The sequence below is a fragment of the Lithobates pipiens genome, unplaced genomic scaffold (assembly GCF_037356315.1).
Source record: "Lithobates pipiens isolate NorthernLeopardFrog02 unplaced genomic scaffold, aLitPip1_a1.2 Scaffold_19, whole genome shotgun sequence".
Lineage (NCBI taxonomy): Eukaryota > Metazoa > Chordata > Amphibia > Anura > Ranidae > Lithobates > Lithobates pipiens.
In genome coordinates, this window is record NW_027507764.1 from 235,569,036 (window position 1) to 235,582,740 (window position 13,705).

At 36.3% G+C, this 13,705-nt stretch overlaps 1 protein-coding gene across 1 annotated transcript; it reads right to left on the reverse strand.

Annotated features, from left to right (window-relative positions):
• Positions 1–5,289: 5,289 nt before the first annotated feature.
• Positions 5,290–10,580, reverse strand: IGFBP1 (insulin like growth factor binding protein 1). The gene is made up of 4 exons (XM_077491795.1): positions 9,914–10,580; positions 6,816–7,006; positions 6,482–6,610; positions 5,290–5,583 (listed from the first exon to the last, which is right to left on the reverse strand). The coding sequence occupies exons 1-4, from the start codon at positions 10,272–10,274 to the stop codon at positions 5,452–5,454; spliced, it is 813 nt and encodes a 270-aa protein (XP_077347921.1). The 5' UTR covers positions 10,275–10,580; the 3' UTR covers positions 5,290–5,451.
• Between the last annotated feature and the right edge of the window lie 3,125 nt (positions 10,581–13,705).

The window sequence follows — 13,705 nt, forward strand, 5'->3', positions numbered from 1 at the left end:
CTCTCATATATCCCAACTTTTGGGCTTGTTTGCACTTCCATTAGTTAGTCTTTCTTTTACACTGTATTGTGACAGTGCTAACTGGTCTGCTACATCCAATGTGTTATATTTATCTTACAGATTTTGCCAGCCAATATTGGCATAACACTCATTGCATATTGTATATCTTCAACTTGTTGGGGGTGCCTTTGTGTGGGTCTAGGAGACTGATATGGTGACTCTCGCACACCAGTATCACTCGGATTTAACATTCAATGGGATGTAAGTTTGTGGATTAGACCATCTATTTAACAATTTTACATATAAATTTCCCATAACATGGGTTTTTATTTAGACCATCTTTTATTATCTACAGATACTCCAGCATCCGCTCCTGATGAGTCGTATTATCAATTAAACGTGTCGAGTTTTTAAGGATGCAGTCCCCATTTCCATCATTTTTTTTATGGACAATTATTTTTACACCACAAGGTTTATTCCATCACAATTATGTACTATGTATATTTGCTTCCTTGTTATAGCACTCATGTTTTACATTATGGTTATATGTACAGTATGTGATGTTTTCCAAGTTCATTATACTCATTATTTTAGGGTGCTGTATATGCCTTAAACATTAATTTTTTTCATGTACAATGTTACACATTTTGACACTTATGCCAATAAATCTTTACTTCTATATTGTGTTTCAGCCTGCCTCACTCAAAGTCCCATACTTTTTTATTTTTTTTGTATGCTGTCCAATTGCTAATCAGTTCAATTTTCTTGCTTACTGATTTAAAAAAGCACACTCTAATTTATATTTTAGGAGGATAAAACTTGCTTGGTCTCTCTGTTTTCACTAGGGTAAAAACATTTACCTGGCATGCTACATGTCTGTACAATATTTCTGGCTGTTGACTGTGACATAATAAGCCCAAACTTTTTTTTTAAGATACACAAAATATACTTCATCTCTTTCTCTGACACAGTGGCCAAGGAAATAAGCTTGCTTAATGGACAGTCTCTAAAATAATTATGGCTGCCATGTTTGTAATATTATATCTTGATTATTTTTCTATGGGAAAAAATGACAGATCTCTGCCTTACACCTACAATGTGGGTAGGTGGATGGTGGTTTGTGGTTGGCACAGACATTGGAGATAAATTAACAAACTTTTTATGATTAAAGAATGACACAGTATTTTTCTTAATGTGAAATATATTTATTATCACTTAAGCATTCTACAAAATGAACATCAATTGATCAAACTGGTAACAATAACTTATTAAAAGAAGAACAAGATTTTTTTTTAGCAGCATGTGTCAATATTAAATACATCTCTATTGATAAAATATATAAAAGTAGCAGCAATAAGTGTTACTTGACTGAATGTCAGATAACCAACCAAGTTTGTACAGGTAGAAATATTATTCATTTTAGTATATTTTGTCCTAAACCATGTTCAACATAAAAAATAATATACACAAAAAAATATGTATTTTAAAATTGTGGTTAATATGCAGAGAATATTATAATATTATACACTTAAACCACAATAGTATATGCAGCAACAAAACTCAAGGTTTGTAATGTGAGTAGAAAAGTGTCATTTTTATGGCAGGTCAGAGAACTTAATTTAGTTAAACCACGGTTCTCTGGAGTGGCATAAAAATTATTACAAATTTTTACAAACCATTTCCAAAATGTAGCATGACATTGAAGAGGTATTATAATAAAACAATAGATAAAATATATAAAATATGTTTAAAAAAAATTATAACATTTAATTTAAAACAGGCTGTTCATGGCATTTACTTTCCTTACATTTTCCAAGTAAATTACATTTAAAAAATCTCTATACAAGTTTTATCTTGCCAATGTTCAAAGACAAAATATTATCATTTCAGTAGGAAGTGTGGTTATGTATGGGAGTGTCTATGCTAATGAATCCCTTGCCTGGAGCAGTATCTGTATCTAGAAAAAGAAGGTTACAACCTGAGATAATGATTTCTTAGAACTACATAGGAGAAGAGGCACTAAATATTTTAGCTCAAATAATGGCATGTAAAGGGTTAGCAAAGGGTTGGCAAACCAATTCATATGCATATATCAAAGTCGATTTAGAGTTTATTACTCGTATATGCAAACAGGAAAAATAAAATATATTTTGTGCATGTGTATATGACAATCTGTAAGCTGTTCATACCACTGGCGAACCTGCCTAGTGTGCACGTTACTGTGATGTTGATTCATCCTGGGGCAAATTCTATAAAAATGAATAGTTCCTGAATATTTTTAAACCAGCCTCTGCTGAATACCTTGAGGTTTCAAGCATCTTCTGGCTCAGAGTCATTTTTGATTGTTTATATATATATATATAGTTATATGACTCTTCTGAAAGGTACAATTAAAATACAGCAACCACTCATATATTTAATAATAGTTAAAATGTTGCTGCAAGGAACATTTACTAGTATTACTTGTGTATGTACTTTCAGGGATGTGTAAAAATTACTAATTTGGCAAATCGGACCCCAATTTGTAGACGTTGTAAATATAATTCATCATAATATGTATATTCTAATAATTATCAGCAATATTTGTTCTTAATGCCTGCTAATAAATCATCCCATAAGGGTGCTCAATAAAGTAATACATTTCTGTTTACTATCTATTTCCATTTAACTCCTTTGATAAATGGGAAATGATAAAAAAAAGGGGAAAAAAAGAATATTAAAATTGTCCTTTTTTGAACTGACAATTAGGTTTAATTGTAACACAATTAATAATTAAATTAAGTTCGATCTACTTAAAGCAGCAACTGTACACATTCAAGTATATATGGAATCTGTCTGACAAACTGTACTCTCTAGGTCAACCGAATAAGATATTTTACTGGTGGGCAAGTCTTAAAAATCCAACTCTGGGCAGCAGAATTACCCTAGCAGTGACCCCCCCCCCCCCCAATTCAAAGGGTTACCTGTTCATTTAGTCTAGGGTAAGGGAATAAGCACTAATTCTTACCATAGTCTTAGCTCCTGCAGGCCTCTTCCTTCAAGATCAGTCCCCCAAAGACCTTTCTTTTTCTCAGGCATTCTGAAGTCATCACATACAATGCAGGACCAGCAGTTCTGCATTGTATGTGAGGATGGTGAAGGATTGTGACATCCCTGGAGCACTAATGAGCAAAGCATTAATTAAGACCTCATCTGGAATATGCAGTTCAGTTTTGCCCATCAGCTCACAAAAAGGATATTGGGGAGCTGAAAAAGGTGCAGAGAGGGACAACCAAACTGATAAGAGGCATGGAGGAGCTCAGCTATGAGGAAATATTAGCTGCACTGAATGTATTCTCTCTTGAAAAGAGGCGATTAAGAGGGAGAATGATCTCACATGTATGACCAGTGACCACATATGGTCCATATAGTGAACTTGGTGTAGAGTTTTCACATGTAACTACTTTGTAGATAAGGTATGAGGTATTAGCCAAAGCTGACATATCTAAATTTAGCTGCTCGTGGTTCTGTAAACTATAATTTTAAAAACTATATCCAATAGAAACAATAAATTGGGGCTGATTTACTAAAGGCAAATCCACTTTGCACTACAAGTGCACTTGGAAATGCACCTCAAAGTACAGTCGCTTTAGATCTGAAATGAGGGGAAGCTCTGCTGATTTTATAATCCAATCATTTACAAGAAAAAATGCTGTTTTTATTCTATTTGCATGCCCCCCTCCCCCCTCAGATCTACAGCGACAGCACTTCCAAGTGCACTTGCAGTGCACTTATATTGCAGTGGATTTGCCTTTAGTAAATAACCCCCATTGTTCATGTTTTTAACAGCTGACTTATAGAACTACTAATATTTAAAAAAAAATGGCTTTGTAACCACAGAGTCCATAAAAAGTAATTATTCCATACCACAGTCTGAAAATGTACAGTAGCTACCATGATGGGATTGAAAAGTACAGGAATTATTAAATTAAAATATAACAAGATGATATAAATACAGAAAAAATCAGCGCAGTACAACCCCTTTACGAAAAGCTGCTGAACACCAAGGATCAATTACCAAATCCCAAAATACAAAATATCAAACAGATGGTACAGCGCTCTAACTAAAATAAAATGATTACTAACATATTAAAATTAATAAAAAGTCCAAAGATAGCTTTTGAGTCAAAAAGTCCACGTGAGGAATCTTCAGTGGTATACAGTCAGTTCATGCATAAAGTGACTTAGTGCCAAGGGGGGGACCACCACCAATGGTAAAATTGGCTGCTCACCTCATCGTATGGACCCTTTAAATTACAGAGGGTTGTATGCACTTAAAAATAAATATGCGGATAGGCATGATGGGATGAGCCGTTACCATGGTAACGTTTGTTTAAATTCACAAGGGCTTCCCTGAGGTCTTTGCCTGTTATCGTGTAGATTCGTACTACACGACAGGATGTGTTGTTACCTTGGTAACTTTCGTAAACATGGAGAGGCTGTCCGTCACGTCGTGCTCACCGTAAGCGCACTATAGGAACCCCATATTGTCTATTCATATATCGGGTGTCACGTAGTTTCCGTGTCCGCTGATGAAGTCCCGCCCATAGGGACGTAACGTACGGAAGGAGATCACGTGACGTCACCCGCGGTCATTGATCATTTTAAAGATCGTATGAAGCTTCGTTATTGTAAGTGTGTTTTTTATGTATATTCATCATTAAAACGTTTTTCTATGGAGAGCACTATGGCCTGTCTTTCTATCCACATGGTCTGAGGAATTGTGAATACTGCTATATACCGATCCAGTGTGGGTATTCCACGAACGTGTCAGTTCATTTGACTCTGAATGGGAGAAAGCTGTGTTTTCGTTTGTGAATCGGTCGGATATTGTCGGAGAGGAGTACAGCGATTGGATGAGTTGATATTTAAGTGCATACGACCCTCTGTAATTTAAAGGGTCCATACGATGAGGTGAGCAGCCAATTTTACCATTGGTGGTGGTCCCCCCCTTGGCACTAAGTCACTTTATGCATGAACTGACTGTATACCACTGAAGATTCCTCACGTGGACTTTTTGACTCAAAAGCTATCTTTGGACTTTTTATTAATTTTAATATGTTAGTAATCATTTTATTTTAGTTAGAGCGCTGTACCATCTGTTTGATAACAAGATGATGCTGGGAAAAAGGCCATGCTTGTGCGTATAAAAAAAAATATACATTTTTAATTTATTTAATTTTGATTATTAAAAAAATCATCAATAGACCATAGTAAAAATATAATTTATGCATTAAATAAGTGGCTTGATTTACATTTTTAATTTATTTTAAAAAATAGTGTAAATCTTTAGACCATAATATTTGCTCATAAATAGGTATTAAAAATACATAATATAAAAGGGACAGGAAAATATAAGTCTGAATAAATAGTTCAGTAGTTGTTCATAAAATATATACATCATCAGAGCACCTATTCTTGTGCATTCAGATACTGTTGGCAGTTAAGCTCGCCTCTGTTTTCAGGAGAACCTAGAATCTTCTTTCCGGTCAATGGATAAACACACCAGCATCTTCCTCGTTCTCCATCTAAAGCAGTCTCACACTAGATAAAATAAACAGTTACAGTTAATCAATATAATACGCAGTACCTAGTAAAAGTTAAAATAATCACTGTATTAAAAATATATACAGTTGTAAATGTTTATAGTAATTTGCAATCATGGGGCCCCCTAGTAACCTCCTTACTGTCATTAATCTTAACATAAAGCATGTCTCTATCAGGGAGAGGTAACAGGATAGCTGTCACCACAGTCTGTACATTACTAGGAAGCAGTACTGTGGACAGCAGTTGTAGGAGATGATAGGAGAAGGGGGGTGACAGTTTATGGAATTTAATTTTAACCCTTATTTACCAGTTAAGTACTCGGTTCAAAGTAGCTCACCAATCTTTTTCAGCATCTCAGAGCTCAGGGCTGTAGTGGAAATTTTAAGCCCCCCCCCCCCACACACACACACAAATCCATTCCAATGCCATAGCAAGTAAGTGCTATAAAAGGTGGTCTAGTGTTAAGTTAAAAAATAAACAAAAGAGTTGTAGTAGCAATATCAATGACATCACAATTTTTTATATTGTCACATCATTGTTCGTACTGTAGCACATAGTTAATCTAAAACCCTGTGTTAGGCATACAGGGTTAATGTCGGTGATGACTGGGCCTCTGGAGGCAATAAATCTACATTGCTAAGACAGCTAAACTTCTCTCTACTGCCTGCCTGGGGGGACTTGTGACTAGCACCAACAATTTGAATGTCTTCTATCTGTCTGACATCTGCTTTTCTCAATTGCATACATTACAAGGGGTACAGGGTGAGTGTCAACAGCAGTGTCATTAGATTTTTATTTTGTCTCAAGGTGAGTTGGCTGCTATAGCTATTGTTAGGCTACTAGTGGTTACAGCAGAATATGTTAGTTTTTATTCAGAACAATATTAGAATTTTACCTGTTTGCTATGGTAAAACCCATTCCTGTTACAGTTGGGAATATGAAATCTATACAAGTCTTCCCCAGTTCTTTGTTGAACTTTTGCCAGTCTGTCCATTGCTTTGTAAAGTTCTTTCTGGCATGGCCCCTAAAAACAAGCAGAAAAATATGGATGTTAACTGCAGCTTACATTAGGCAAAGTTGGCCAAAAAAACATGTGGAAATGGTTTGTGCTTCTTCGCACCTGTATGAATGGGAGTGGAACCCTATACAGCATGTTATTCTGTAATTGGTTTGAGAATTCATCATGTTTTTGTTTAAGGCCTTTGGTGTACTGATCTTTAAAAGCTTACCTGTGGTTGGTCCTTTGATTTTCTTCTCTCAAAGAGCTTTTTTGCCTTCATGCGTTCATACATAATTGCATTCCAGGCATCAAATTTGTCCAAACTATCAGGAAACAATCGGAGGAATGGTGAGAGCTGATCCTGTGTAGAATCACTTCCTTCTGGAGCAGTATTTTCATGTTCCGAGTAATCTTTTATTTCTATAAGTGGATGCAACAAGCAGGAATTACATACCATAGTATGACTTTATAGTAGCCTGTTATTCCATTAAATGTACATATATAAATCTATTCATAGAAACATAGACAAGTGATGGCAGAAAAAGACAAAGTGGTCCATAGAGTCTATCCCTTTTTAAAACTTTTTTTTCTAACTTCTTGTCTTAATACGGATATAAAATTATCTCAAGTATGATCAAATCAACTTATTGTTGACTGACTCACTATCTCTTCAGGAAGTCTGTTCTAAGCATCAACTACTTTTTCAATAAAAATACTTATGGTCAGTTTTGAATGTTTCTTCTGCTAGTTTGAACATGTCTCCATGTTCTTGAACTTAGCTTCATGTTAAAACACAGCCCTTCTGAACACTATTCACACCCTAGCTCTTCTGAGCAGGGCCCTCTTAATCCTCTTGTATTTTATTGTATTGTAACTATATTGTCTCCTTTTATATTGTAAAGCGCTGCGTAAATTGTTGGCACTATATAAATCCTGAATAATAATAATAATTATTTAAAGGTTTCAATCATATCCCCTGTTCCCTTCCTCTTCTCATGGCTGTACATATTAAGTTCCTGCAGGGTCTCTCATTATGTTTCAACTCTCAAATCTTTCATAATTTTTGTTGCTTATGAAGTCTCCAGAACTGGAAACAGTATTCTAAATGAGGTCTAACTAAAGATCTATATAGGTAAGTCAGGATGTCCTTCCTCCTGCTGGTGATCCACCTCAAAATTCTATTCATTTTCCCAGTTGCCAGACTATATGGTTTGCTCATTTTGCAATAATCTGAAATAAGGACTATCCAAATCATTTTCCTCTGTAGTTTTGCCCCCCCCCCCCCCCCAATATTGGATTCTATTATAGGATAATTTTTTCCTCATTATTTTGCATATAGAAGCATTAAAATGCAGTTTCCACTGCTTTGACCACTTTTCCAAATGTTCATAGTTTGGTTTTCTTATTTTAAGCAATATCCTATGCTAATGCTTTGCAGTTCAGTAATTTATACTTAGTAAACATCTTCTGTTGTAAGCAGAAATCATAATTACTTATCAGTGATGCTCAAATAACACAATTGCAAAACCTTTTCCTGTTATAAACATTGACATTATTTAAAACGAAGCAGACAAAAAATATCTTACACATTACAGTTATCCTACTAGGTCTAATAATAAGCAAGCTCATTTGTATGTAGAGGGACATGTCTGTAATATTTCCTGGCTTCCTTCCACACAAGCATGATCTATACAATCGTTTTATTAACTAAAATATAAAAAAAACAATATTTTACAATATTATACATTATAAGGCTGGATTCACACCTATGCATTTTTAATGCTTTTTGCATTTTGCAGATATGCACTACAGAACGTGTTCCATAGGAAACCATGATAAATGGACTGTAGTGCAAATCTGCAAAATGCAAAAAGCACAAAAAATGCCTAGGTGTGAATCCAGCCTAAGACATTATTCTGAATCCGATTGTGTTCAGGTAGTCTGTACACTCACGCAGACAGGTATTGTGTTTCTGTATTTTTTTTTTTTTTTTTTAAGCAGAGGGCTTAAATACTAGCTTAAATGCTAGCAATGATGTAAAGACTTGTATTTTCTCTAAGTATGTAGAAATGGACTTGTTTATCATAGCTTGATCTTTCACCTCACTGATGCAACAAAGTAGGACATGGGTCAAAAAACAAGCATCAGTGTTGAGAAATCTGAAGTATGTATTGATCAGGCAATAGTACAGACATCTGTTAAAAAACACACTTGAACTATTATCTGTTAAGGAAATTACTACTTGGATGCATTTGACCAATTTTGGTGCATTTACTATAAACTATTACCTGGTTTTAAACAGATGTTTAAAACTCTGACATGGCAAGTTTTCAAAACAAAATGCAGTGCAAGAAAAATGTAATAATTAAAGATTGAAAAAAAAATTTTTTTATTTGGCATAATGCAATTAAATAAAAATGAACCCCAGCTAGGGATAGAAAAAAAAAGGACATTATAATTTGCCAAAATATATCTACAAAATAGATTTTACATAATTATTTTCACCTTCGCAAATCTACACTAACTTCAGTTATTTTTTCAACTGTTTTGATATATATTTAAAGAATTTCCAGATGTCCCTCTACCGGCTTTTTGTTGTATGTACATAAAATGTGTTTCTCCTTTGTTTTTTCTATTTAACAATAATGTGAAAAATTACACATATATTTTACTGCATTTCATAAAAATTAGCAATACATGCCAATTTTCTTTACTAAAAGGTCTACGTGCTGTATATATTTTTATGTAGTTTGTTTAATACTAAATAATGTTATTCTTCTCATCGGACAGTCCTTATATCCAATAAATTGTTATTAAATTAATAAGCAGTATTTATAAAAAAGATATTGCATTCAAAAAGCACTACTGATTGTAGGGAAAATATTAACAACATATCTAATATTTGTCACATTTACAATTGCGTACATTGCAACATTGCGTATCATGTAACATTGTAACCTGAGAAAAAAAAAGTGTGTGTGTATATATATATATATATATATATATATATATATATATATATATATATATACATATATATATATATATATAGAGAGAGAGAGAGAGAGAGAGAGAGAGAGAGAGAGAGAGAGACATATAGAGATATAGATATATTATATATATGTATGTGGTGTTGTTGTTGTTGTCATTTCTTTAGCCTAAGAAATTAAATGTAAAATAAATGTATAAATGTAAAGTTATATATAAAAAGACAAGCAAACAAGATTAACAGACAATTATATTCTGATGCAATTTTTTTTTACAAAAATCTGTTATGCTTATCTGTAAGACATCAATTACATGTATTTGTACCTTGTGCAAACTCACCTGTAGCATCACTAGTTCTCAGCTTCTGTAAGTCTTCTGCATCCATGCAGATTCCTTGTCCTTTTGTAAGTGCTTGAAGGGGTCTGGGCTCTCCAGGCTTGACATGGCAACTAAGTGCTTTTCCACACCTAGCTGTGTACACCCCACAAGGTTCCCCGCGTTTTAGTGCGCAAGTCAAACAGCATCCACAGCCTGGTTCTCGTGCCAGTTCTGGGCACTCAGCAGGTACTTGTGGGCAAAGAGCTAATTTCTCTTCAGTGCACTCAGCACAATGCAGTGGTTCGGTCACTGAAATTACTACTGCCATAAAAAGCAGAGAGGCTTTTAACAGCCAAGTACAAGGACTGACTTCTCTAGCCATTAGCTACTTAAAAATATTTCTCTCAGAACACTATACTCTGTAAGCTGGTCTGGTGTGTAAGATCAGTAGTGTAGCTAAGTGATGATAAGTCTCTGAAAGACTGTCAAGAAGGCTTCCTAAATACTTGTGTGTCAGCTCCGCTCTTCATATATACAATGCATTGCCGGGGGCCTGGGATATTAATGTTTTACCTCAGATTAATCATTAGCCCTGAGGAATTATTTGTAAAACACACCGTGATTGTTACTGCAATGTCTTTGCTTTGGGTGGTCACTACACCCCCTGTAACCTTCCCTTTATACTCTATTGCTTAACAGTGACGTCTAACTGCCTATATCTGCACACAGCAAGTTCAGTTGTCAAAACAAAGCCTGAGAAAAAAAAAATGTTACAAACTTAGTTTGATTTACAACTTCCTGAATAACAAGGAAATCGCATTCCATCAACCTTAGCCCCTTAGAAATGTTCCAAAGTCACCTTTTCAGGCAATGACAGGCTCGATCTGCTTAAGATAACAAGGGGCACTGATTTCAAACTTTTTTTTTCAAAGAGGATGTGTTTGAAGTGGCATGAGTAGATAATAAACATGTGACGTCTATTGGCTATACTAACTTGTTTTGGCCAACTGCAAATTCTTTCCTAATCTTTCTCTACGTAACCAAAGTGTTAATGTATAATAGTCATGATCTAGTTTCAGAGCAGGTGTACAAGCAAAAGAAAAAAAAAAGCATAAAACATATGCATACATTTAAAAAACATAAATTAAAATACATACTAAAGATATAAAAATATTTAAACGGTATTCCATATTTAAACTATATTTCATATATTTATTGTATTTGTAGTAGCGTGTTGTACTGATCATGCATGTGGAAGTTCTGTGCTGCATGTCTGTGTGGTATAGCTATGGACAAGTGCTATGTTGAAAAGGAATGTTGCACCATGTAGTTGTGCAACCTAGAACAGTATTACTGTAAGTAACCATAAACAACAAATAATGTAGTAAATAACATATGTTCTCTGCATTAAAATTCACCAAAAAAAAAAAAAAGGTCCGCAATTTAATCATACGCAATAGAGGGGGATTTTGGGACTTTAAATGAGACGCATGGCGACATGCATCTCCATCCCTATTCAAGTACATAGAGAAAGAGGGTCGGGACATATATTATATTATATATATTATATTATCTATATTGTAGCTAATCGAAGGAGTCAAAGTAAAACATAAACAAGTATTTATTTGTTTGCCATGATTGAGTAGGTACATGGCAGACAATACATGCAATAATGGCACATATTATAACAAATCATGTATCCAAAACATTTACATGTTAAAAACATGAATAGAATATACAATATACAATAGTATTGTCCTCAATAATAAAAAATCATTGTAATCTAACAGTTATAATCCACTGCATTGCCTGAATCCAAAGACCATGTTAATATGTATGCCTTGCATCTAGGTTAGGCACGAAGGGTTTCATGGGATCTATCCAATCATCAGGGGCGGATGCATCATACATCTATAAAAAGAGGTAAATATATCAACATCAACCATTCATGGACAGTAAATGAATATACATACAGGGAGGATATGATGGTCATCCCTGTAATGCTGCATACACACGATCGGACCATCCGGCGGATTGACACCTCGCTGGCCCACGTCACCTGGTATGGATTTAAAGGGGAACCCCTACGCCGAAAAAACGGCGTGGGGTCCCCCAAAGTCCATATCAGACTCTTATCCTAGCATGCAGCCCGGCCGGTCAGGAAAGGGGGTGGGGATGAGCGAGCCCCCCTCCCTCCTGATTCATACCAGGCCGCGTGCCCTCAACATGGGGAAATGCAGCGGCAGCAGAAGACCGGCCCAACGCTAGGAAAAGAGCTATAAGAAGATAGCAGAGGCCCGGCAAGAAGAAACGAAGAGCGAGGTGGCGACGACAAAGAAGAAAGCCGGGCTCCTCCGCTAGTAAAAGAACTAGCAGAAGATAGCAGAGGAGTATGGCGAGAAGACCCCCCAAGACGGAAGAAGAGAAGACCACCGGAGCTGTCTAATAAATTATTTTAAAAACTTGTGTTGTGTTTTTTTATTCACACTTTTTTCACAAGGTGAATGGGTAAGGGTACATCGTACCCCATACTCATTCACATAGGGTGGGGGGCCGGTATCTGGGGGCCCCCTTATTAAAGGGGGCTCCCGAATTCCGATAAGCCCCCCACCCGCAGACCCCGACAACCAACGGCCAGGGTTGCTGGGAAGAGGCCCTTGTCCTCATCAACATGGGGACAAGGTGCTTTGGGGTGGGGGGCCACAGGGCCCCCTTTCCCCAAAGCATCCCCCCATGTTGAGGGCACGCAGCCTGGTACGGCTCAGGAGGGGGGGTGCTCGCTCGCCCCACCCCCTTTCCTGACCAGCCAGGCTGTGTGCTCGGATAAGGGTCTGCTATGGACTTTGGGGGGACCCCCACGCTGTTTTTTTCAGTGTAGGGCTTCCTCTTTAAATCCATACCAGGGGACAGGGCTAGCGAGGTGTCAATCTCACCGATAGAGGCGGCAACATTCACTTCCTTCGCTAGTCCTCCTACTTGGAGCCACGTTCAAAATGAACGGACTTTACTCCATGTGTGGGCAAGTCCGTTCATTTCAAAAGTCCGGCGGACTCCCGCCAAAGTCCAGTGGATTGTCCGCCGGACCTAGTCTGCTGGAAAAGTCCGGTCGTGTGTGGGCAGGTCTGCTCGTTTGGAAAGTCTGGCGGACCTCCACTGCAAAGTCCGGCGGGTTGTCCGCTGGACTAAGTCCGCCGGATAGTCCGATTGTGTGTACGCGGCATAAGACTCACATATCTGCTTAGCAATTTAATCATACAGTGCCTTGAAAAAGTATTCATACTCCTTGAAATCTTCCACATTTCGTCATATTGCAACCAAAAACATAAATGCCTTTTTTGGTGATTTTATGTTATAGACCAACACAAAGTGGCACATAATTGTGAAAATGATAAATGGTTTTCAACATGTTTTATGAATAAATATCCTAAAAAATGTGGGGTATGCATTTTCATGTAGCCCTCTTTACTCTGATACCCTTAACTAAAATCTAGTGGAACTAATTGCCTTCAGCAGTAGAAATTGATCTTTCCTAAAGATGTATAAGTGCTTACTGCAGTATAAGAAGAAATAATCTAAATGAAATTGATTACTGTATGTAAACATGGAAATAGGAGAATTAAGCAGTATCAACAATATAGGTCACCTTGAGTTGACTAATTACAAAAAATGATGGTCAATAAATGCAATCAAAGGTAAACTGATTGGCCCTATTTTGTACAAATGAGAGATTGGTGAATGGGTTGTCTGCTGGATTGTATACGAAAACTAGTCTACAGTAGACAGCACCTAGAAACCATCAAAAATACCAGCAAC